Source organism: Panthera uncia (genome assembly GCF_023721935.1).
Source record: "Panthera uncia isolate 11264 chromosome B3 unlocalized genomic scaffold, Puncia_PCG_1.0 HiC_scaffold_1, whole genome shotgun sequence".
Taxonomy (NCBI): Eukaryota; Metazoa; Chordata; class Mammalia; order Carnivora; family Felidae; genus Panthera; species Panthera uncia.
Genome location: NW_026057582.1, coordinates 508,696 through 531,749, shown reverse-complemented (window position 1 = coordinate 531,749; position 23,054 = coordinate 508,696). Strand labels below are relative to the sequence as shown.

General features: G+C 61.0%; 2 protein-coding genes across 3 annotated transcripts in view; both read left to right on the top strand.

The window, feature by feature from the left end:
- The window catches only part of PACS2 (phosphofurin acidic cluster sorting protein 2), a 55,918-nt gene extending 47,296 nt beyond the window's left edge, over positions 1–8,622 (top strand). Inside the window, exons 19-24 of the mRNA XM_049611993.1 lie at positions 2,060–2,102; positions 3,234–3,276; positions 3,459–3,594; positions 4,429–4,655; positions 4,878–4,991; positions 5,663–8,622. Coding sequence (XP_049467950.1) covers positions 2,060–2,102; positions 3,234–3,276; positions 3,459–3,594; positions 4,429–4,655; positions 4,878–4,991; positions 5,663–5,781 — 682 coding nt within the window. The 3' untranslated portion in view covers positions 5,782–8,622. The remainder of the gene's footprint in view (positions 1–2,059; positions 2,103–3,233; positions 3,277–3,458; positions 3,595–4,428; positions 4,656–4,877; positions 4,992–5,662) is intronic.
- Positions 8,623–9,357: 735 nt separating this feature from the next.
- Positions 9,358–22,603, top strand: TEX22 (testis expressed 22). 2 transcript variants are annotated; one of them, XM_049611992.1, is made up of 4 exons: positions 9,358–9,531; positions 9,890–10,095; positions 22,092–22,220; positions 22,409–22,603. In XM_049611992.1, exons 1-4 carry the CDS (start codon positions 9,393–9,395, stop codon positions 22,586–22,588), a joined length of 654 nt encoding a protein of 217 aa, XP_049467949.1. In that variant the 5' UTR covers positions 9,358–9,392; the 3' UTR covers positions 22,589–22,603. The 2 variants fall into 2 exon arrangements, 1 of the variants encoding a protein (XP_049467949.1); XR_007453535.1 differs by lacking the exons at positions 22,092–22,220; positions 22,409–22,603 and adding an exon at positions 11,796–18,677 and having other exon boundaries at positions 9,890–11,422.
- The last annotated feature ends 451 nt before the right edge of the window (positions 22,604–23,054 follow it).

Sequence of the window (23,054 nt, the reverse complement as noted above, 5' to 3'; positions counted from 1 at the left end):
GGGTGGAGCCCCGTGAAGGCCCAGTGTGTTGGCCACCCTCAGAGCCCAGGACCAGGGGGTCAGCAGATGGTGACAGAGAACAGATGGGTCAGGAGACCAGCAGCAGGTGCGCGGTGGGCATGGGCCTCGGGGCCTGTCTCCACTTGCCCCTTGTGAGAACACCTGCACGGACGGTCTACACAGCACCCAGTCCGTGGCCTATGGTCAGACCACAAAGGCTGTGTGTGGCCCGGGAGGCTCCCTCAGGGCACCGGGGTAGGGAACGCCCAGCGCCCCATGTCCTCAGCACCCCTCAGCTCTGTGCCCCCAGTGTCCTGTTGAGGCACGTTTTGTGGTCTCATGAGCCAGACCCAGGGGCCCTCACCACAGAGGCACACGCGTGTTCGTCTGTGTCCCGAGTTTAGGCAAGCCGGTGTCACCCCTGTCGCGCTGGGCGCGTGTCAAGTGCTGAGTGTTGTCTGCATGGCCCAGCGGCTCAGCTTGGCTTCTCAGAGTCCAGCAACATCCCTGTGTGGCCGTGCTTCCTGTCCGCCCCTGCAGGCCTCTGTCTGCCTTCCCTGCGTGCTGCTCGTGGGGAGGGTCCTGGGGCCCTGTGGGGCAGAGCCTCCCCCACACCGGGCTGGGGACCCCCTGAGGACCCTGTCTTGCGCCCTCTCGCATGCGAAAGCCGGCCGGGCACAGGGTTCGAATTGCTGTTCTCTGAAATGGATAAACTCTATTCCCCTTAGGTCAGAAAGGCTGGGGATTTGGTCATTTCAGTGGGACGGCCCGAATCTGTAGGTTCTTTTGTCCAGAGACGTCTGCCGGGCCTTCTTCGGAGGCGTGATGGGCGATGCTGGGGCGGAGGCCCCCGTGTCCAGGTGGTGCCCAGGGGCCTGCCGGCTGCTGTCCCCTCACGCGGGTGCCAGGCCGCAGGGAGGGGGCAGCGGCTCCTGCCGGGACCGCCTTGGGCGCCGTGCGTGCATTCCGTGCTGGCCCCGGTGCATGTCTAGTGGAGAGTGCTGGCCAGGCACGGGCTTCTGTCCCCACATGGGCGGGCTGGAGAGCCTGCCATCTGCAGGGACTTCTCCTGAATGGCCCTGTGCCCGGGGACCCCTTCTGGCCAGCACCTTGGGCACAGCTTTCTGAGGGTGAGCTCTGAGATTTGGGGATGTGAGACTGAAGCAGAGCTGGGAGGATGGCCCGGAGAGGCAAGGAGGCCGCAGGAGGGACAGGAGGCCCGGGACTGGGCCTGCCCTGTGGGTCTTCCCCAGGCCAGGAGACGCTCTTAGAGGCCAAGTGCACCTGGTGGCCAAGCCCTCCCCGGGGAGAGCAACTCAGGCTGCAGCCCAGGCCCCGAGGTGGAGGCCTGTCATCCAAATGCCCGGTACAGAAATGGGCGGCAGGACGGGTGCCCGCCTGGGCCACGGAAGACAGAAGGGGGTCCACATCCCCTTGGCTTCTGCCCTCCTCTCCCCGAGGGCCCTGGGACATGGCTGCCTTCACCGAGGATGGGCTGTGACCAGCGATCTCAGGGAAGCCGTGTGGCACCTCTTCTGCCACCAGTGCTGGCTAGCCTCCGACCACAGCATGGCCCTGAAGCCTCAGTCTCCCCTTCTGGCTGCTCTTGGGGTGTCGCTCTGTCAGAGCACGGTGTGTGCAGGCCAGAGGCCTGGGACCCGCCGCTGCCCCAGTCTCCTCTCTCTAGTTGCCCTGGACTTTACCCGGACTATCTGGAGAAAACCTAGACACCCCGGCTATGGTCACCCCCAGTGTTGGAGGAAGACCAGTGTCCAGGGCGGGGGGGGGGGGGGGGGTGTCCCGGGACACACGTGGGAAACCTCTGTCTGGGGGCCCAGCCGGAATGCAGGCCCTCGGGGCACCAGGCACCTGGGATGGACAACAGATTCCCCCAGGAAGCTGGGCTCCCATGGAGCTCCCTGCTGGCCTCTTGACCTTAGGTGCAGAGAGATGACCCTGGGGTCGGAGGTCGGGCCGCTGCAGGGACAGGTGTGGGTGTGGTGCGGGCACTGCCAGCCACACCGAGAGAGGAGTAACTGTGTGTTTCTTGTGTTCTTAGCCCTGACGAGGAATCTTCACAAAAGTTCATCCCCTTTGTAGGGGTGAGTACTTCTCTGCTGGGATGCTTGCACTACCTTTAAGTTCCAGAACCTTCTTCACCAATTTGAGCAGAGGATTCCTTAAAATCTGCCCCCCAGCCCTCTTAAAGCTTCTTGTTTTCCTCCTGTGTGGAGCAGGGCTGGGCCGTGAGCTCTCTGACCTGTGCACGCAGACAGCTCACCTAGAGGCGAGGAGGGGCCAATTCTCGGCCCTGACTGGGCACGAGGCCTGTGTCAGACTCGGCTGTGGGTGGGTGCCCCGGGAGGGGCAGAAGGATGCTTCTGTCCCTCAGGAGCTGTGGGACGGGGCCTGCCTCCACGCCAGGCTGCTCAGTGGGGATTGCGGTGTGTGTGAATCGGGAAGTTCACTTCCTATGCGCCGGCCGGGCCATGCCACGCTTCACGGCCTCTTACCTCCCCGTGTGGCCCCTGGCCCAGGCACCTGCTGCGAGAGCCAGGGGCAGACAGGGCCCAGGCGCAGCAGGCCAGCAGGCCGTGGTTTTACCCTGGCCAGGCGTCAGGGCCACTGCCGACCCTCCTGGGAGGGAAGGAGTCCAGCCGGTCTTGGGGAACCTTCTGTAGTGACGGGCAGGCCCCCCCTGTGGACACTTAAAACACCGTTGTGTAACCGAGGCACGAGTCCCCGCTTAACGTGACTCCTGACTCCCGCGCTGGTTGGCCCGCACGGCCGTCTGGAATGGCATCTGTCTGACCGGGCGCCCGGGGCAGGCCCCAGGGCCGCCTCTGCCCCTCGCTGGGCAGGGGTTCCGCATACCGGTGCCCGGGTCTCACCAACCTCTGGGCCAGGCTGGCCACACATGCACACAGTTTGCTGAGGGCCGGAGTGTGGAGCCTGTGCCCCCTACCCCCGGGTGGCGGGATGGCCACGGAGGGGTACCGCAGCTCTGTGGAGTCTCCCCAGCACACCCGTGCCATGGGAGGGTCCTGTGCCGCGGACAGGAAGAACTGGGTCACTGCCGCACCCCAGGAGCTCCCAGAGAGGGTGGGGCAGGACGCAGTGGCCGGGCGGCGGAGGGAGGACGGCACTGGGCCTGCGTCTGGAGCCCTGGCACTGACAGTCGGGCTGGCCGACGATCTGGTACTGCTGCCAGCCAGCGTCCCGTTGCCTTTTAGGTGGTGAAGGTTGGAATCGTGGAACCGTCCTCAGCCACATCAGGTGACCCCACGCTCCCTGCCCTCGGGGCCAGGAAGGGGAGGGACGCCCCACCGTGGGAGGCCCGGCGGCTCCTCTCCAGCTCGGGGTCTCCCACCTCCCCGCACGGGCCCTCCCCGGCCCCTGGGGCTGCCCTGGGGGCAGAGACACAGGGGCACTCAAGGCTGCCCAACTTCTTCCCAAAGGTGACTCGGATGACGCAGCCCCCTCGGGCTCCAGCGTGCTCTCGTCCACCCCTCCGTCCACGTCTCCCGCGGCCAAGGAGGCCTCACCTACCCCGCCTTCCTCCCCGTCAGTGAGCGGGGGCCTGTCCTCCCCCAGGTAAACGTGGCCGTGCCACACAGGTGCCCCGCCCCACCCGATCTGAGAGCACCCCCGATGGCCAGAGAATGTGGACAATCGCTCCCGGCCGCTGGCCGCACCTCCGGGATGCCAGGAAGCCTGAGGGTCTGGCCAGAGGGTGGGCTCAGAACAGCCTCTGGGAAGACACGGGCTTGCTTGGGATCGGGTGCCCCGTGAGGTAGGGGCAGCGCAGGCCCTGGCCTGGTATGTCCCCCCCAGCCCTCGTGGCGCCAGGGACCGAAACCACACCGAGTAAGTGAGTGGGGGGTGCTCCGCATGCACGGGGCAGGGGGGGGTCGGGGAAGATGTGGCTGGGTGTGGGTCCCTGTAGGGACTAGAGCGTGGGGTGTTCAGCAGCTCTCCCGGCCGCCCTGGGCTCTCTCTTGAGTAGAACTCACCCAAACAAAACTTGAGGGGTCTGAGGATGTCCTCACACCCACGTGGGTCACAGGGTCACAGGGCTGCTCCCAGCTCCCACGGCTGGGGGGCGGGGGCACACCTCGGCTGAGGCTGGTTGACCTTGGCCCTCTAGACTCAAAGGGGTGGCTTGAGAGGGCAGACGGGTGGCGGGCCCAGGCGCCCCTGGGTGACCTCAGCACGGCCGCTGTGCCCGCCCGCAAGGCCCAGACTGGGCTCTCCCAAGAGCCCAGGGAATGGACCACAGTGGGCTCCAGGACTGGGGCTCCACTCTGCTGGGCGCCCACTGCGGGTCGTCCCCCCCGCATTGAGCGGCACGGACGCCAGCTGGCACCTCCTCGCCCGTGCCGGCCGCCGAGCCAGGACAGAGGAGTGAGGCCCCCTCTGCTTTCGCAGCCAGGGCGTCGGCGCCGAGCTGATGGGGCTGCAGGTGGATTACTGGACAGCAGCCCCGCCCGCAGACAGGAGGAGAGAGGTGGAGAAGAAGGACCTGCCGGCCACCAAAAACACGCTCAAGTGCACCTTCCGGTCTCTCCAGGTCAGCAGGCTGCCCGGCAGCGGCGAGGCTGTGGCCACGCCTGCCATGTCCATGACCGTGGTCACCAAGGAGAAGAACAAGAAGGGTGAGGTGGGGGTGGCAGGCTGACCGTCGGGGTGGTCGGAGGGGCAGCCCTGCAGGTCCCGAGGTCACCACGGGTCTGGGGGCCGCGCCAGCCACAGCCACAGCCAGAGGCTACCTGGGCGGGTGGGAGGGCTGGTGGCCATGGCCACTGTGGAATGTGGGTGGCTCGGGGAGGCCGGGCTCCGAGGGCTGTGGCTGAGCCCTGCAGCCCTTTCCCTCCTAGTGATGTTTCTGCCCAAGAAGACCAAGGACAAGGATGTGGAGTCCAAGAGCCAGTGCATCGAGGGTATCAGCCGCCTGATCTGCACGGCCAAGCACCAGCAGAACATGCTGAGGGGTGAGTGCTTGGCGAGGGGGCGGGGCGGCGGGAGGCTCTCAGGACTCGTGAGAGGTCACCTGTCCACGTGTCCTTCCTTCAGAGGGGAACCCGCGGGGAGTCAGGTCCTTGACCCAAGGTCCCATCGGTCCTGTCTAAAGTATGAAAGTGAACCAGGGAAGGCTGAAGTGTTCTTGAAAATTCACCTCTGGAAACGCTTTCGTTTTGCCACGAAATGCGTATCACACCTTTGGATAAAGCGCTTGTGTGCGGAGAAGAGCTTTTTAAATTCTATTCTCAGAAATAATTTCTCAGTCCTTTCTGTTCTCTTAAGAGATTGATTTGTGTATCTCAGACTTTTTATAGAAGATACTCTGCAGCTAATTAATTCAGCATATGGAGCCCGGAACGGTTTTCTCTCCAGGAGCTCCAGTCTGACGACCACTGTGGTCCAGAACTGCCCTGCCTTCCTCTGTTGCTTTTCTGCTTTTAGAGCACGGCGTTTTAATCCGTTTTGCAGACCCCAGCCAGGGCGGAGGGGCTGTGGAAGAGCAGGTCCTCGCGGTCAGGGAGAAGCTGGGCACCGCTGGTGGCTGCGGGGGGGGGGGGGCCCCCCCCGGGGGGGGGCTCCCCCCCCCAGCCCTGTCCTGGGGCGTGCTGGGCAGATGGGTCAGGCGGTCCTGTCCCCACAGTCCTCATCGACGGTGTGGAGTGGAATGACGTCAAGTTTTTCCAGCTGGCGGCCCAGTGGTCCTCCCACGTCAAGCACTTCCCTATCTGCATCTTCGGACACTCCAAGTCCGCCTGCTAGCCCCACCCCGGAGCCCTGGACGGCGCGCGCCAGGAGGGCCCAGCTGCTTTTCTGTTAACATTTCAGTTTACTACGGAGACACTTAAAAACACAAAGAGAAACAGTCTTAAGTATGAATGTGCTCTCAACCTGGAAACTCACGGGGAGGCTCCCCACCGGGGCCTGGTAACTGCCCTGCTCGATAACCAGATGTGCCAGCGGGGTGGGAGGTCAGGCGGACAGCGCTGAGCTCTGAGAATCACGAAAGGTGTGTTTTGGCCTCAGGACCTCCCGAGCCCCCCCCCCCCAGCGAGAAGGGTCCTCACCTTCGCGTCCTGTCCTTCCTGAAAGCCAGGACTGCTTCCTCAGGGAGCTGGGGTCAGGCGGGCAGCGCGCAGATCCACGGGCTGCCTACGGGCCCAGACACGGAGCTGGGTGGCCAGAGGCTGGAGGCCAGACAGCCCAGGCCTGGGCCCAGCCGCCCACCAGGCGGGAGACGCCCCAGCACCGCCCACTTGTGGTTCCCAATAAACTCCAGCCTCGCGGGCAGTGGGGGTTTTCTAGTAGCAGATATTTTTAATGCTTTTAAATACACGTTACAAGGTAGCTGCCAAAGGGACATTGCTCTTCTGACGTCCCAGCGGCCCCCGGGGGCTGGGGCGGAGCCAGCCAGCGCTGTCGCTGTCGCTGTCGCGTGTCCTAGCCCCCCCCCCCCCCCCCCCCCCCCCCCCCCCCCCCCCCCCCCGCCACTCTCCCTCTGGCTGTTCTCGAGCTGTCACTACGCTTCTGCTGGTTGCCCCTGCCCCAAACTCGGCAAGCACAGTGGCCCCGAAGTTGGCCCCAGCCCACTCAGCCGCCTCCTCCCGCCCAGCCCCCTGGGCCCACCTGCCGGCTGAGGGGTGTCTGGGCCCACGCCCACTTCTGTGGCCAGCAAGAGCTCAGGTAGCACAGCCTGAGCACAGGCGCCAAGCTCACTGGAGCCGTAGGTACCGCTGGGAGTACCCCGAAGAGGCAGGGAGCCCTGGCTTCTCTGCGCCAAGCCCCCTAGAGTGAGGGTCTGGGTCTGAGTCCCACCCTGGGTGGTAGCCTTGCCCCCTGCCTTCCCATGCGGCAGGAAAGGGACGCCCTGACCTGCAGCCAGAGTCCAGCCCAGTGTCCACAGGAAGAGCCCACCAGTTCCCATCCGTTGGCAGCTGTGGCTCCGGGACCCTGCGGTAGCCCACCCACGGCGCCATGCAGGCTGTGCTCGGAAAACAGTGCCCGTGGCACAGGCAGGTATGACCCTGGGGGAGTGAGGTGGCCCACTCTCCTTACCTGTGACCTACCGGCTTCCTTCCTCCCCCAAGGCAGGAAGGGGTCCCTGGGCTAGCTGGGGAACAGGACAGGGCCTGACCTTGTGTGTGGCCCCGCCTCAGGGTTGCCTGCGGGCCGAGGACCTTCCCCAGGATGGCCCGAACTCCTCCTCTGACAGCACTGGGGACCAGGCTGACCCCTGGCTCAGAAGGACCAGGGTTGGAGGCTGGCCACTGAGCCCAGCGCCTCAGGCAGCCTGTGCCCGTGCCACACGTCTGCCAGCAGCCATCCTCAGAAGCGGGCCCTGCGACCGTGAGCCTCGCTGGTCTTGCTCCCACCACTGGGCCTCAGGGCCTTGGGTTCCCTAAGGCTCCTTTCCAGAGGTCAAACTCTGCAGGAAGGAGGTACAGGTGAGGCTCCTGACATAGCTTCTAGCCCCAAAGCTTGCTTTGGAGGAAGGGACCAGAGAGAGCAGTCACATCCACCCCGTCGTGGGACCCTCCCCCCAAATGTGCCTCCCCATCCCCTTCCGCAGCTGCATCCTCGTGCACACGGGAGGGCACGCAGCGCCCCCACCCTATGCCGCTGGGCCTACAGAGCCCGGTTGCCGTCTGTCCTGTGCCTAAGTGCTATGGGGCTCACCCGCCACACTGTCCCCAGGGCCCAGGAGGTCACACAGACAGCCCCAGCCACCGTGACTCTCTCAGAGACCTGTGCCTCGGTTTTCCTATTGGTCACATGCGCCCTGCCTACCTCATGGAGCTGTTCTGAGGACCCACGTGAAAGCACTTTGTCCCTCAAAGGAAGATGACACAGAAGCCAAAGCCATCTGTGACCGAGTCAGCGCAGCTGCAAGCACACGGAGGGCGGTGTGGGGTGCGAGGCATGCGGGTCCTGGGCAGGAGCAGCCGCCAGTCACCACCGGGCAAGGCCAGGTGGGGGCCAGCCACCACCCTCCAGCCTGGCCCACTGCTTCCTCTCTCCTCCCACATCAGCAGCCCTGGGGGGCCATCTCCTCAGGGCTTGCGGGCCAGCATCCTGAGTCAGTGTCGTCATGGCTGCAGCTCGGGGAGGGTCCCCGGTTGGCACTGTGCTCACTCCCAGACGGGAAGACCTGGCCACTCTCCGGGGTCTGGCCTTTGCCCTGGGGCAGATTCCTCCTTAGGAGACAGGGCCACCTGCTTCTGTGGGCCAGCCGCCTGACCTGAGCTTGTCCCTCACCGCCTTCCCCAGACCCGCCCCCCATGGGTTGAGGGAGACCGCATCCCCACATGTCACCTGCCTGGCCTTGGTTGCCACCGCCGGGTCCCAACCTGTAGGCCAAGGGGTGCCCCTCTACGTTTCTGCAGACCCCCATCCATCGTCGTGCATTATTTAGTCTCTAGGATGTACGTGTTGCTAGGGTTTGTTTTTTTTTTTTTTTTCTTTTTAAATGAAACACAGGATTAATGTAAATAACCTTTTTGGGGAATAGATTCTAATCTGTCACGTATGTGACCACGTGGACTATTTTAAGGTGCTGATGCAAAACACTAATAAACCTGGGGAGCAACCCCAGGCCTTCCCACGCCTGCTGTGTGATTCCTCCCGGGCCGCCCGCGCGCCCCAGGCCCCGTCCCGAGGGCCGCCAGGGAGGTGGGGGCGCCGCCTGGGACCCAGGAGGGGACAGAGCCTGTGGCCCGAACGGCCGGGGCCCGGGGAGGGCTCCGGCCGAGGAGCCCCGAACTCCGAGCGGCGCCTCGGACACGCCCCAAGGGCGGAGGAGGGCAGCATCTGCGAGACCACTTCCCCCCCCTCCCCCCGCCGTCCGAGCGGCGCCAGGTCACACTCCAGACAAGCCGGGAAGAGAAGAGATCCGCCCGCCCCGCCGCGGACCGCCGGGACCACGGCGCAGGCGCGGCCCGGGGCGGAAGCGGAAGCAGAAGCGGCAGGGCGGAGCCAGCCGCAGCAGAACTTCCGCCGGGCTCGGCTCCGCCCCCTCGGGGGCTCCCCGAACGACTGTGGGCTCCACCCCTATTCTTTGACGGCCCCCACGCACGAGGGCCCGCCCTCCGCCCCCCGCCCCGCAGCGCACCCCATCCCAAGCTCTTGGTGTACCCGACGTCTGCCCGCCTCTGCTCCCGCAGCGAGCCCCACCTCTCCGCCTCCGTCACTCCTTGCGTACCTCACCGCGTGCCCCACCCCAAACCCCCAGAGTACGCACCCCTCCCCGCCTCCCTATCCCCAGCGTACCCCACCCTTCCCCGCCCCCTACACCCAGCGTACCCAGCCCCTCCCCCACCTCGCGCCCCCCCCCTCCCACGTACCCTGCTCCTCCACCAGTGACTGCTGCCTCCCTAATGGTCCCCCCTCCCGACCTTCTACGCTGTGCCCTTCTGACCCCTGCCCTGATCCCCCCCCTCAGCCCACTCCGTGGTGCCCGCAGAGCCCCTGGAGGGGAGAGGGCCAGCCTTGGGGTGTGGTCCGGGCGGAGTCAAGGTGAGGTCACAGCGGGTGGGAGGAAGGAGGCCGGGAGAGCTGTGGGGCCCTTCGTTCTGCGGTCGTTCCTGGCCTTCTCTGTAGGTCCCCAGAGGTCGGCTGTCGGCTGGGGGCACATACCCCACCCCCCCCCATTGGGCTGGAGCCAAGGTGGGAAACCCGGGTGCCGGGAGAGGGGACAGGCAGGGCACTGTAGTTGCTCCAGCCAGTAGCATGTGGGGGGGGGGGGGGAATGGCAGGAGGAGCTGAGGGACCCAGGTCACCCACTAGCCTGAGGCCTGCCCAGCACTGTCTGGCTGGTGGTGGGAAGGTGAGCCCAGCAGAGCCTGACGCTTCCTCCATCTGCTTGGGGGCCCAGGGAGCCCGGGAGGTGCAGACAAGCTGGCCGAGGGGCTGGACATGGACAGCCGGAGGCATTTGGCTAATGCCTCGCTGGGGAAGAAGTCGGGGCTGCCGCTGCCCCAAGACCTCGGGCAGCCCCCTCCCCCTGTGAGTGCGACCACGGCTTGGGGCCAGCCCGGCGCCCAGAGCGGAGGGCAACAGGTACTGCAGACTCAGGACTGGGTAAGCGGGACCCCAGAACTGGCTTTGCAGGTGGGTTGGTCGCAGCGTGCGGTAGAAGGGGCTCCTCAAGCCTCACGGAGGGCCGAATCGCACCTGATGGGAGGCACACGGTGTCCGCTGGGCGGCCACCACACTGTCTGTTTCTGCCGGGCTTGTCGGAGGGGCCTGCCTCAGTCCGCCCCAGCATCGCACCCTGGGCCGAGAGGGCGGCCCCCCGACAGCCACCCTGTGACCAGGCAGGCAGGCAGTCAGCGGGGTTTGTCCCCAAACCGTAACCAAAATGTCGCTGGAGCCTCTGCCTGTGATGGCCCCAAACTGGAGGCATCTGTCTGTCCCCGACCTCATGCCGAGCAGGTGAGCAGCTGCCCGCCAGGTTCCAGGAGCCATGACGGGGGCCAGGGCGCTGCCGCCCCAGCCCCAGGGGGTGCTTCAGGAGCAGAGGAGCCAGACCCCCGGAGGTTCTGTGTGGCTGCCTGTGCGCCAGGGTCGGACTCAGCAGGGTGCTTCCCGGGTGTGACTGGCTCGGCAGTGTGGTGAGCGGGAGCCTGTCAGGCTGTGCACTTGGGTCTGTGTGCATGCGCACTTGCTGCGGTCGAAGGTTTACATGAAGAGTTGGCGGGAGAAGGGAAGCGGGCTCCCAGAGCTGCCGCCGTGGCCCCCACCCGAGTGCCTGTGAGGGTCCTGGGGGGCAGGCAGGCAGACCCCCCTGTGTGGGGCTGACTCTCGGGACGGGCTGTCCGGGGCTTAAACACACAGACGTGTCACTGTCACCAGGAGGGCGTGACTCGGGAGCCTGCGTCCCGAACAGGCAGTGGGGACTTAGGGGCACACTGGCAGCTCTTGGGCAGAGGCCACCGCTCGAGTGTGAGGTTCAGAGAGGTGGGCGGGCAGGGGCCGAGGGGGCAGCAGGGGAGCGGGAAAGAACCGTCCGGCGGGAGGTGGCCAGGGGAGAGGGAGTGGGGCAGAGGCCAGAAGAGGGCACAGATCCGTCTCTGCAGACCTCCAGTTTTCTGGTTTGGGGGCACTGCCTCCCACGTTGTCCTGCCGCTGCCCTCCTCTGCTTCAGCCCCTGGGCAACGTCAGCTGCCCGCTGTGGTCTTGAGGGGCTGCTCTGTGTCGATGTCTTGCCGGGTGTCCCTTCTCTTTGTTCCCCCCAGTGTGGAGTGCTCTTCCTCCAGACCTTCCCATGCCAGCCTCCCAGGGAGCCTCCCACCTGGCAGACGTCAGTCAGCCTCAGCACTCCTCTCATCCCTGTGTCATCCCCTCCCGAGCCCCACAGGACCGCCTTCATCCGCAGGGGTCAGCACGGTCCCTGTTGCCCCACATGGTAATGACATGCCCACAAGAGGTCATTGACCTCAAGTTGGGACCGAGGTCTAACGAGACTTCCCCTGATGGAGGGTCTGCCGCCACCCAGCCTCTCCCCGAGGGCTGGGCCGGCTGACGCACGCCTGCTTCCCAACAATCTCGCTGAAATGACCACCGAACAGAACAGGATGGGAGGGCTGGCCGACAGGAGTCACCTTGGGGTGGCGGATCACAGCTTGGGCAGAGAAAGAGGGTCCGCTCCGGGCTGTGAGATGGGAGGCAGCAGAAACAGGTCGCTGCCCCAGCCCCCGAGCCCTAGTCCACATGTGCCCTGTGAAATAGAAGTAATGGCTAAGGGTACCAGACATTTGAAGAAAACCTCTATCCCGCAGAAGGGCAGGACAGCTAGGGGAAAAAGGACCCAGAAGAGCCCCAGCAATAGCTGTGTCACCATCCTCACGGTGACCTGTGCCATCTTGGGAGAATTAGTCCTGCAGCCAAACGAGAGGGACGTGAACGCGTCCGAGGTGACACCAGCACCAGGGGCGACGTGGTTGTGCCTGTTCGGTGCGGGGGAACGGACTGGGGCCCAGGCAAGCAGAGAGGACACACACAGCTGTGTGCAGAGCCCGCGTGCTTATCGACAGGCTGTAGGAGATGAACGAGTGGAAAAGGAATACGCTGAACAGGAAACAGGCGAACCTGTTTGAGAGAAGCTTTAAAGCGCCCCAAAGCATCACCGAGAAACTGACAGCAGGGAGACACCAGCACTGAGAGGCCTCCTTAGACATTTCACACTTCAGCATCATCGGCGATAAGCGTGCTAAATGTTTGGGGTGCTGGCTGGCTCAGTCAGTGGAGCGTGCAAGTTTTCATCTCGGGGTTGTGAGTTCGAGCCCTGTGTTGGGTGTAGAGATGACTAAAACGGATAAACTGAAATAATGCTAAATTTTTGCCTGCTCTTTTTCGGTACGTCAAACTGGTCAAATGGAAAAATAAGCAAGAGTAGGTTCAGCCCTAGCAGACGTGAAATCATATTGCAAAGTGTTGGTTATCAAAGCAGTGGGGTCCTGGCGTGTGATGCATGGTTATCAGAACCAACTAGAAAGTCTGGAAATTGACTCAAATGCCCACAGACACTTAGTGTAGGGTTAAGATGGTGTCTCAAATCGGTGGGGACGATGGGCTTTACGGTGAATCACGCTTGGCAGTGGCGTAGCTCTCCAGAAGACAGACAGTTGGAGCCACGCCTCATCCAACACCAGGGGCGTAGGACGGCCTTTCTAACCTAGCCTCAAAGTCCCGGAGCCGTGAAAGAAACAACGGTTACACGTTACGTGTGGAAAACCGACAAAGCTGAGGGGGGGTAAAATGCACACCAGGAACAAAGGCAGAGATGGCTGATGGATGAGCCATGACACTCGGTGAGAATGGGTGGGGGCGGTCTTGTCCTTGCTCGGCACCAGGAACGCTGGGTTTACACAAGTGAAAGAATGAACCCAGACTGTCGCCTAACACCACATGCAAAAGTTAACTCAAAGTGGGTCACACACCTACAACCGCAAAACTCCTAGGAGAAGACGGGAAAGCTTCATGTGGACTTGGCAGTGATTTCTTGGATGCCAGCAGCTCCAGCAACAAAAGTAAAAATAGCTAAATTAGGCTTCATCAAAATTGAAACCTTTTGGTCATCAGAGGACACGGAAAAGTCAACCTGTGGAACGGGAGAACATTTGCAAAGCACACATCTGATAAAGGATGAATGTCTAGAACGTCCAGAATGCATAATGAACTGCTGAAACTCTAAACGGAGCAACAACCTGAAGCAAAAATGGGCAGAGGGCCTGGACATTTCTCCAAAGTTATACCGATGGTTAAGAAAGATGTAAAAAGCGCTCAACATCATCAGCCCTGGGCCGGCAGTGGAAAGGAAAACCACAGCACACAGCTCGTCACGCCCGCGAGGATGGCTACCGCCAGAAGAAAAGAAAGGAGTACTGGCGAGATCGTGGGGAGATCGGAGCCCTGTGCATGCTGGTGGGAGTGTGGAGTGGCACGGCCACCGTGGAAGCGGTGTGGAGTCCCTCACGAGACGAGGCATAGAACTGCCCTGGAATCCAGCAAGCCCCCCCTCTGGGCACGAATCCAAAAGAACCGAGAAGCAGGGACTCTAGCACACCCGTGTTCGCGGCGGCGTGATTCACACTTGCCACGAGGCGGAAGCAGCCTGGGTGTCCGTCCACGGGTGCATGCGAGGTATACTACCACGGAATGTTACCCAGCCAGATGTTACCATGTGGACAAACCAGCAAGACGTTATGCTTCAGACACGGGAGCACAGACACCGCATGATCCACATGCAGCGGATTTGAGGTCCCTAGAGCGGTCAGACTCCCGGAGACAGAAAACGGGATGGGGGTGGGGAGTGAGTGGCGACGGACGGTGCTGGCGGGCGGAATGTGCTTCACGACGCTGCACCGTGTGCCGTAAATGATGTTTGTGTGTCATTTACCACACAGAAGAAGAAAACGTAGACAGTTAGGAAGAAAGGGGAGCACAGGCAGCTGCTCAAGGCCCCGGAAGGAAGTGCTGGTGAGCAACGTGCAAGTAACCAGCAGGCGGGCGGGAGCTCGAGAGCAGCGTGAGCCTGATGGAAGTTCTGGAAGGTCTGGAGAGAGACGGAGCGAGGCTGCCTGGATCTTGGAGCCCCACCAGCTGCCCCTGCGGGGCTGGGGCCAGTCTGCACTGGACACTGAGGTCAGGAGATAACAGGAGCTGTCCCCGGGCCCTTCCTGCCCTGACTCCCAGCAGCTGGCAGGGGCACCAGGGGCGAGGCCCGAGGGATGGAGGCCAGACATCAGCAACCTGCTCGGAAACCCAGTTGTCAGAACAGAGGGCTTCTTGCAGAGACGGGAGCTCCAGAGGCCAGAAAGAAAGGGAAAGGTTGGGGTGTCGGGCTCGTCAGTCAAGCGTCCAACTCTGACATGCTGCACACAGCAGAGAATTGCCTTTTCCTCCCGTTGGACTTCAGGGAGTCAACAAGTAACAGCGCCCTCATCCCTCCCGAAGCCCTGACACAGGGCAAGAGTGGTGCTTGAGAAGGAGACTCCCCTGGGTTGGAGCCCCAGGGCGGCGGGAGCAGCCCAGGAGGAAAGTGGGAGGCAGCAGGTGACCAAGAGCTGACAGATGTCACAGTCACCTCTCTGCTGACGCCGTGCCCGACAGGCCATGCCCCTTATGCCGAGCTGCAAGCAACAGCTGGCGAGGACTCCCGAGGCATGAGGGCCAGGCGGTTCGGGGAGCAGAAAGCTTCCAAAGTGTTCAAGTGAAACCCTGGGATCTGGAAGAGAGACAGTCCCTTCCGTATAACTTGGAAAGGGTTCTGTTTTTTTATTTTTTTTTTAATTTTTTTTTAACGTTTATTTATTTTTGAGACAGAGAGAGACACAGCATGAACGGGGGAGGGGCAGAGAGAGAGGGAGACACAGAATCGGAAACAGGCTCCAGGCTCCGAGCCATCAGCCCAGAGCCGGACGTGGGGCTCGAACCTGCGGACCGCGAGATCGTGACCTGAGCTGAAGCCGGACGCTTAACCGACTGAGCCACCCAGGCGCCCCAAGCGTTCTGTTTTTTTAAAAATACACTTTCAGCAAATCATACAGAGCTCTTAATAAATAAACAACAGAATTGAAATGTTCGGCAGAAGGGTTGGAATATGAAATTGAGGAAATCGCCTGGAAAATCAGAGAGAGAGGTGGGAAGCGGGAAAGGAGAGGAGAAGCCGAGGAGCCTTCCAGAAAGACCCGCATGCAGCTGAAAGGGAGTGAGGGCGGCGGCGGAAAGGGGAAGGGCAGTTAGCGGTGAAACCTCACAGCGTTATTAAGCAAAGGTGAAAGCTGATCATCTGAATTTGCGTCACCCGAATTGACTCTTAAAAACCTGAAGACGGCAAAGAGAGTTCTAAAGTTGTCCCAGAAATGCCCTAAATGAAGGGCGTAAGGGTGGGCAGTCCCCAGCGATTAGGAAATGAGCTCTCCCCGGCGGTGAGGTTGAAAGCGTAGAAGCCACTTGTGCGTACAGAGCAGGCTGCACCCTGACGCCAGTGCCGCGGGAGAGCAGGGCTGGGACTAGGGCAGGCGGGAGCGATGGGCCCATCTGACTGTGGCGCAGGTGGAGAGCTCCTGAATGCCGGGCAGGGAAACCCAGCAGCGTCGGAAAGACCAACTTCGCGACCATGGTGCCTCCCAGGCTTCCACCCTCCAGGAGACCGGGGACTTTGTGTCCTCACAGCCCTGCGCCCAGTGCCTAGGATGGTGTGGGGGGAGGGGGGCGGCAGAGTAGGTGCAAGATGACTACGTGTTGAGTAAATACAGTTGTGTATGTACAAAAAATACCGTACCCCAAGGACAAAGGAATTTAGAAACCCATTTGGTAAAATGGTCTACGTTAAGCGAGAAGGAAGACCGTGTGATTACTTCAGTAGATACTGAAAAATAAATTCCGGTACGTTTTCTTTAAAAGAAAACAAATATGACAATTAAAAACAATTTTGTAAAATTGAAGTGTAATGAGTACGCGGGGAAAAGCTGCTGATTCTTAGTAAGGTAAGGAGAGGTGGACAGGTCTATAACCCGATAAAGCACGGCTATCAAGAGCCCTGGGTGGTCTTCACCAGAAGTGTTTCTCACAGGCGCGGGCAGCAGGCAGGAACGCAGGGCATCACCATGACGATGGACACACCGGGAACCCGGCCTGTATGGAAGTCAGGCAAATGAAAGCCATAAATACCCGAAAAGAAAAGATGAAACGGTCACTCTTTGCAGCTAATCCATTGTCTATCTAGGAAATCCGTGCAAGCCCCTTAAGAAAAAAGGCCACTAGTAAAAGAGGAAGCTTGGATACATGATCTCCGTCGAAAACTTAATGGTTTTTCCACATACTAAAGATAACCAACCAGAAAATGTAAGTGGGAAAAAGGATGCATTCCCTTTAACAACAGAAACTGCAAAGTCCCTGAGAACGAGTCTGTTCTTGGGATGAATACTGTGGCACGAGACTGAGTAGCACAGAGGATACCTAACGGGAAGCTTTACCACCTTATTTGATGGGAAGAGTTAATGTTTTGAACCTGCCACGTTCCCCCAAAGTAACTAATTCAGTGCAATACTATGAAAAAAAAAAACAAACAACTTTCCATGAATCTTGAAAATTTTACCCTAAATGTACCTATGTTTCCATTCATGTTTTAGTTACCTGTTGCTGTGTAACAAGTGTCCCTAAGACTTAGCAGCTTAAAACAACAATAAACATGTTTGTCCCGGTTTCTATAGGTCAGGGACTTGGGAACTGCTTAGCTGCGTGGCTTTGGCTCTGGTTACAGGCAAGACGCCAGAGCCATAGTCATCTGAAAGTTGAATAAGCCTGGAGAATCCACTTCCACAGTGGCTCATTCGCATGGCTGGTGAGTCGGTGCTGGCCGTGGGCAGGAGGTCTCAGCTCCTCGCCATGTGCCCTCTTCCTGGGGCTGCTCGAGTCCTCGTGTCCCGAGGCTGGCTTCCCCCGGAGTGGAAGGTTCAGGAGAGAACAAGGAGGAAGCTTCGGTGTCTTAGGACTGCCTTGGACTCACACTCCATCGTGTCTACAACTTCCTATTGGATACAAGGTCACCGCTACGTAACGTGGCAGGGAGGACACAGGGCCTGAGCACCGGGGGCACAGATCTCTGGATGCCACCGTGGAGGCTGGCTAACACGGGCGGTCTAACGTAGTCACGTGCCCAGCAAACCAAGAGCAGGAGAAGTGAGGGGAGTCTATACCAAGAACCGCCATAGTGCGGCTGCAGGGCACCAGGGGCAAAGGTAGGATGTCAGGAACGATCAAAGAGGAGACAGAGTCTGGAAGGGAGTGACAGCCTGGCATTAACAATATAGAAGCTTGACTCGGCGGAGCACATAACCGTCAATCTGGAATTTCGTGCCCGGCAAAAGTGGTCTTTTAAGAAGAGGGGAAAATAAATAAATAAAAGGGTAGGCAAAATAAGAGAAAACAAATCTGCCCCGGCAGGACCTCACCCCGGTTGCGAAGGACAGAGCTCACAGAGCAGGAAGGTGATGTCAGACGGGAGGGGGTGCCAAGAAGCAAGAGACTCGGGGTGGGCGGATGTGCGCCCGTGATGGCGCGGGTGTCAGGACGGCGTCTGCAAGTGGCGCTGTGTATTTGAAAGGCCCTCCGCTGTCCCCCCGAGGGGCCATCCGTTAGCTTAGGGTTCGGTGAGTTTGCGTGTGGGCGGCGAGTACACCGAGGGAGGGACGAGACAAAGCACGAGGTCCCGCGGCAGGTGTAATCGCCGACGTCGGTCGGGTCGACGGACGCACGGAGACCAGACGCCCCGCTCACAAGGCAGCCATCGTCAGATGGATTAAAAACAACCCGGTCCCTCGATGTGCGCGTGAATGCGCACGGAGAGAAACGTGGGAACGTTCCAGCCAAGTGGGATGGGGACCTCCCACGCACAGTCTCCCATCTGTTCGCGGCCTGCTTCGGTGCCAAACTGCCTTTCGGCCTGGAGTTAGAGCGGGTGGGTGCCTCTCCACGTGGCAGCAGGGTGACCCGGCAGACGTGCTCGTGAGTGAAGGAAGCAAGTGGTGCCGTATGTGTGCAGCGTGGCTTCCTTTATTCGGGGTTCAGAAATGTGCATACATCACTGCATAGTAAAGATACTATTTGAAAAAATAAAGATGTTTTTTCGCAAATTTACTCGGAAAAGAAACCAGACACGAATTTTGAAACAGAAGAGCAGGCACCGCTTGTCTGCTCTAAGCTGCAGCAATTAAAGTTGTACGGCGTGGGGGCAGACAGACCGCGCGAGTGGTCCGCGATCCGGTGCCAGTAGTCTGCAAACGGGCCCCTGTGTAAGTCCGGGGATTTGATCTGTGCTTCGCACGGATTGCAGAACAGCGAGGAAACGGACGTTCCCACCGATGGCGTCGGGGTAACTGGCTGCCCATTGAGGAGATCGTAAGGTAGACTCCTCACGTGTCCTCAAACGCACACCAGGTGTCAGGACCAAACCACGGACGTGCCACGAGGGTGTGTGAGAGCATTGTCAGAATCTCACGGAGGGGCGCCTGGGTGGCTCAGTCGGTTGGGTATCCGACTTCAGCTCGGGTCGTGATCTCAAGGATCACGTGAGTTCGAGCCCCGCGTCGGGCTCTGTGCTGACCGCTCAGAGCCTGGAGCCTGCTTCGGATTCCGTGTTCCCTCCTTCTCTGCCCCTCCCCGGCTCGCTCGCTCTCTCTGCCCCTGTCTCAAAAGTAAATAAACGTTAAAAATTAAAAAAAAAAAAGAATCTCTCAGTGGGAAATTCCTCCCTGGGGCCACGCACAGAACCCACGAGGGGAGATCCTGACAAATCTGACTGCAGTTTTTCAAGGCTTCAAAGACACACATTCTAAGACGTCTGGAAGGAATGCCTGTGGCACGTATGCCATTCCCAACCAGAGTCCACGGAGAGGCGCTTCACAGCAGCAGGAGAGCTGTGTCCAGAACCGGGTGGGAGAGCGTCTGAAGCACGAGGACTTACAGTCCGTGGCAGGAGGAGATGGGCCGACATGACGGGGACCGTGCCTGGGGCCGGGGGGACTCCAGTCGTTCTGTCCTGCTGGGTTTTCGGAAAGCCGACTGGTGATGATGGTCCCCTGTGGACTTATTCATTAATCTTTGCTCCTTCTGCCTTTAACTTGCAGTGAATTTCTTTTGTCGTTCTTTTCCTAGCTTCTTGAATTTCCTGCTTTGCAATCTGGTCTGTGGCTTTTTTCTAACTTTCCAGCGTTTAAAACTTCATCTTCACAGGACAGGAGTGCACCCTGGATCCTTGCTCATTTCTAACTGAGTCGGCATGTAGTACGGAGTTTCCTTTTCACTCGGGTGGATGAGAAGGGTGTTTTGGAAAGCCCACGCCAATATGCCTCTGCCATCAATTGCTAATTGCGTTGCGTGGCTTTGCGCTCGCCTACTGTGACCCTAACGAGTCCCGTGCTGGCGCATCTGCTTTGTCGGTGGCCTGAAACCAGGCTGATGTGTGCGGTGATCCACTTGTTGGGTGAGAGCGTGCGTGCGTGGCTCTCTGTGGGTCAAAGTCATGTGCGCGTGTTCCGTGACTATTAGATCGCTCATCTTAATTACTGAAGCCTTTATTTTTAAGATTTTGTGCTACTTTTATTAACGCACACGCACACGTAATTTGGAACAAGAGCCCTGCCCCAGCTCTTGGGGTCGCGAGTGGCACTGCCCTGCACCCACTCTTCCAGCTCTCGTGGCTGCTCCCACAGCTTTAACGAGCATGCGGGCACTGCTGCTTCTCGCTTCCTCACTTTCTGATTCTGTTGCCTCCCAGAGGCTGAGGGTACGGCACCGACCCCACCTGCCCCCACTATATGGTTTCAGGCTTTTTCCCTAAATCCGCTTGCAGTGTTTGCTGTCCAGTAACTATGTGGGCTTCGCCCACGTAGCACATCCACGGAGCACAGAGCACCATGACCAGCAGGTACACACACACACACACACACACACACACACACACACAGTTCTTTGTTTCTCCCTGGAGTTAATCGTGGCACACACCCCCCTCATCTGCTACACACAGGTTATTAATCCTTTCCCCGAAATTCCCCCAGCGCTGGATACTTCCCACAAGTACCCTGACACATCAGGCGGGGCCCCTCAGGGTGGCTGCGTAGTGCTGTCTCCCTCTGTCCCTCCCAGTGCTATCCATGACCTGAGAATTGGCCTCCCTGAATTGTGATTCCAGGATTGGGGATCCTGTCCTCACTATGCACACTCTACTTGGGGACCCCAGCCACATCCAGAAGCTGCTGTGCCTGTGCTACTGAAGCTCACTCCTCCTCAGAGCCCCAGGCACGTGGACAACTGCCCGTGGCCGCTCCGGAGTCCCACAGGCTGCGCTTGGGGGAAGTCCGGAGGCCAGCTCTGTTCCCAGGGGAGGCTGCTCGTCTGGGGTGCCCCGCCAGCCCCTCCTCTGCAGGACCCCTGTTCCTGGGCCCTCAGACTCCCCACTCACTGTTTTGCTCCCCTGTTTCGGCGGGCTGCCTCATCTAACAGCTGCCCAGAAGGGTCCAGAGGACGTTTGAGTCCTCGACTATAAAGTTGTTAAACTGTCTTTATTCTGCCTCCACACTTGCATGGCATTTCTCAGTGGGAAATCCTCCTTTCAGGATTTGTGAGGCATTGTCGTATTGCCTCTAAACTCTAGTGTTGCTGCCCAATGCCCTAGACGGTGCGGACCTCAGGTCCTTTGTATGTGCCCTGCCTTTCAGTCTCTGCGACTTTCTGAGCTCTTCCTCCACTGCCGCTGTTCTGATGGCACAGCTCTACCCCTGGTGCAGGTCTGTCTCCTCTCGTCCTGTGTGAGCCCTTCCAGCCTGGAGCCCCGTTCCTCTCGACTCTGGAAGTGCGTGCGTGCACCCATTCTTGTGGCGGTCTCCTCCCGGACCTTTGATTCACTGGATGTTGGCCTACACAGATGATCCAGTTTCCTCGTGATTTGTTACCCAGTTATGATCGCTTCGTTTTTGTTTTTTTAATCTGTTTTTCTTTTACGTTTATTTATTTTGAGAGAGAAAGAGAGCGTGCACACATGCACGTGTGTGCAGAGAAGGGGCAGAGAGGGAGAGAGAGAATCCCAAGCAGACTCCCCACTGTCAGCACAGAGCCCGACTTGGGACTCCATCCCACGAACTGTGAGATCGTGGCCTGAGCCCAAACCAAGAGTTGGACGCTTAACCGACTGAGCCCCCAGGTGCCGGGTTTTTGGCGTCTTGCCAGTCCTGATTATCAGTCACATTTGCCATAACGACGCTCTGTAACGATTTCCTTGATCCACAGCGCGAACCCTCGCTCTCCACTCGGGGGTCTGAGGTCAGCAGGACCTGTGTGTCCTCTGCTTGCCTCCCAGTGTCACGGGTCCCCCTGGGGCGCCGCGCTCACAGCTGGTGGCGGGGACCCAAGGGGCGCCCTGGAGCACACAGGCATCCTCAGAGCAGGTGCTCTGCTGCGGACCTGCCCCCCCACCCCCATCCTGGGGCAGCAGACCCTAGCAGGAACCGCCAAAGTGCTGTGGCCACAGGGAGGGAGGGGCAGCACCACCTGTCTGAGCCACGCCACATTTGCGCTGAGCTACGCTTGCTATCTGAGTGGTTCTTTCCCACACTCCGTCTTCCTCTTCCAGAACAAGGGGGGGGGGCGGGGACTCTTTCCTGTCCCCCAGTCTCTCCTTATGATCACTCCAGAGGGACTTGAGACGCAGCAGCCCACCTGTGGGTCCCATCTGTCCTGAGGCTCCCGCGGGCCAGCTGGGGAGCCCCCCCCCCCCCCCCCCCCCCGCCTCCCACCTCCAGGCACCGGGGGGGGGGGGGGGGGCCTTGGCTGTGCGGACTTCGCGGTCCAGGGGCCTACCCTCGAGCAGGGAAGCAGGCAGGTGGTGGGGCCGGGGCCCCAGGGGCAGAGCCGCCTTGGGCCACGGGGCCTGAGGCCGCAGCGCGGGACACCCGGAGGCTGAGCCCGAGCCCGGGGAGGAGCGAGCAGACTGCACCTCGGGCGCGCGAGGTGAGGGGCAGAGGGTCGGCGGCCCGCAGGTGTGGCCCGCGCCCACCGCCTCCGTGTCCCCGCAGGTGTGCCAGCCGGCGGAGAGCGGGCGCCCGAGCCACCGCTGGAGCGTCAGCATCGACGAGCGCCGGCGACTGGCCGTGCAGGGCGTCCGGGAGAGGCCGGGGACCGCCGGGCCCCCCTCCCACTCCAGGGTGTGCGGGGCGGGGGGGGGGCCGCGGGGCGGCGGCGGCGGGGCGGGGGGACGGGAGGGGGCGGGAGGCGCGCGGCGGCGGTGGGGAGGGGACTGCAGGGGGCGGGCGGCGCGTGGCGCGAGACAGCCCCTGCCCAGCGACTCCTCTCCCCGGCTCGCCCCGCCCCCTGATCCCGCGGTTGCCCTCAGGACCTCTCGCGGCTCGTGGCCCGGCTGGCGTCCGAGGACGTGGACAAGGACGTGCTCCTCCCCCACCCTCCGAGGCCCTCCGAGGCCGCCAACGCCTTCCAAGCCTTCCTGGCCCCGAGCGCGCCCTTCTGGCAGACGGTGACTTTGGAGGCGCAGGTCTCGAGGTCACCGCCCTCCTAAGAGCCCGGTGTCTCAGCCCAGTGTCTGTCTTTCAGCGCCTTTCCTGGGGGGCACGGGGAGGGGGGTGGCGGCGGCTGAGCTCTCTTCACACCCCACCAGGGGCTCATGAGTCTTCAGATGGGAGAACAGGTCCTCCTGGACCCTCTGGCTGCCCGAGGCCTTGGAGGCCATCTGTGGGAGGGGTGCCTTGCCCCAGCCCAGCCTCCAGGAGGCCACCGGGAGGGGCCTGGGGGACAGGGCAGAGTGGGGCCTTCCAGGATAGCCCCCCACACCTTCCTGGGGTCAAGCAGCTGCGAGTGGCTCCAGGGCGAGGGGGGTTGGGACGCGGAGTGGGGCATGTTGCCCTCACAGGCCCCACGTACAGAGCCTGGTCATGACCAAGTCCTCTGCCCAGCCCTGTCCTCCAGGAGGGTGGCATTGAATGTCATGAACTGCTGGGTACTGATGCCACCCAGTTTGGGGACAC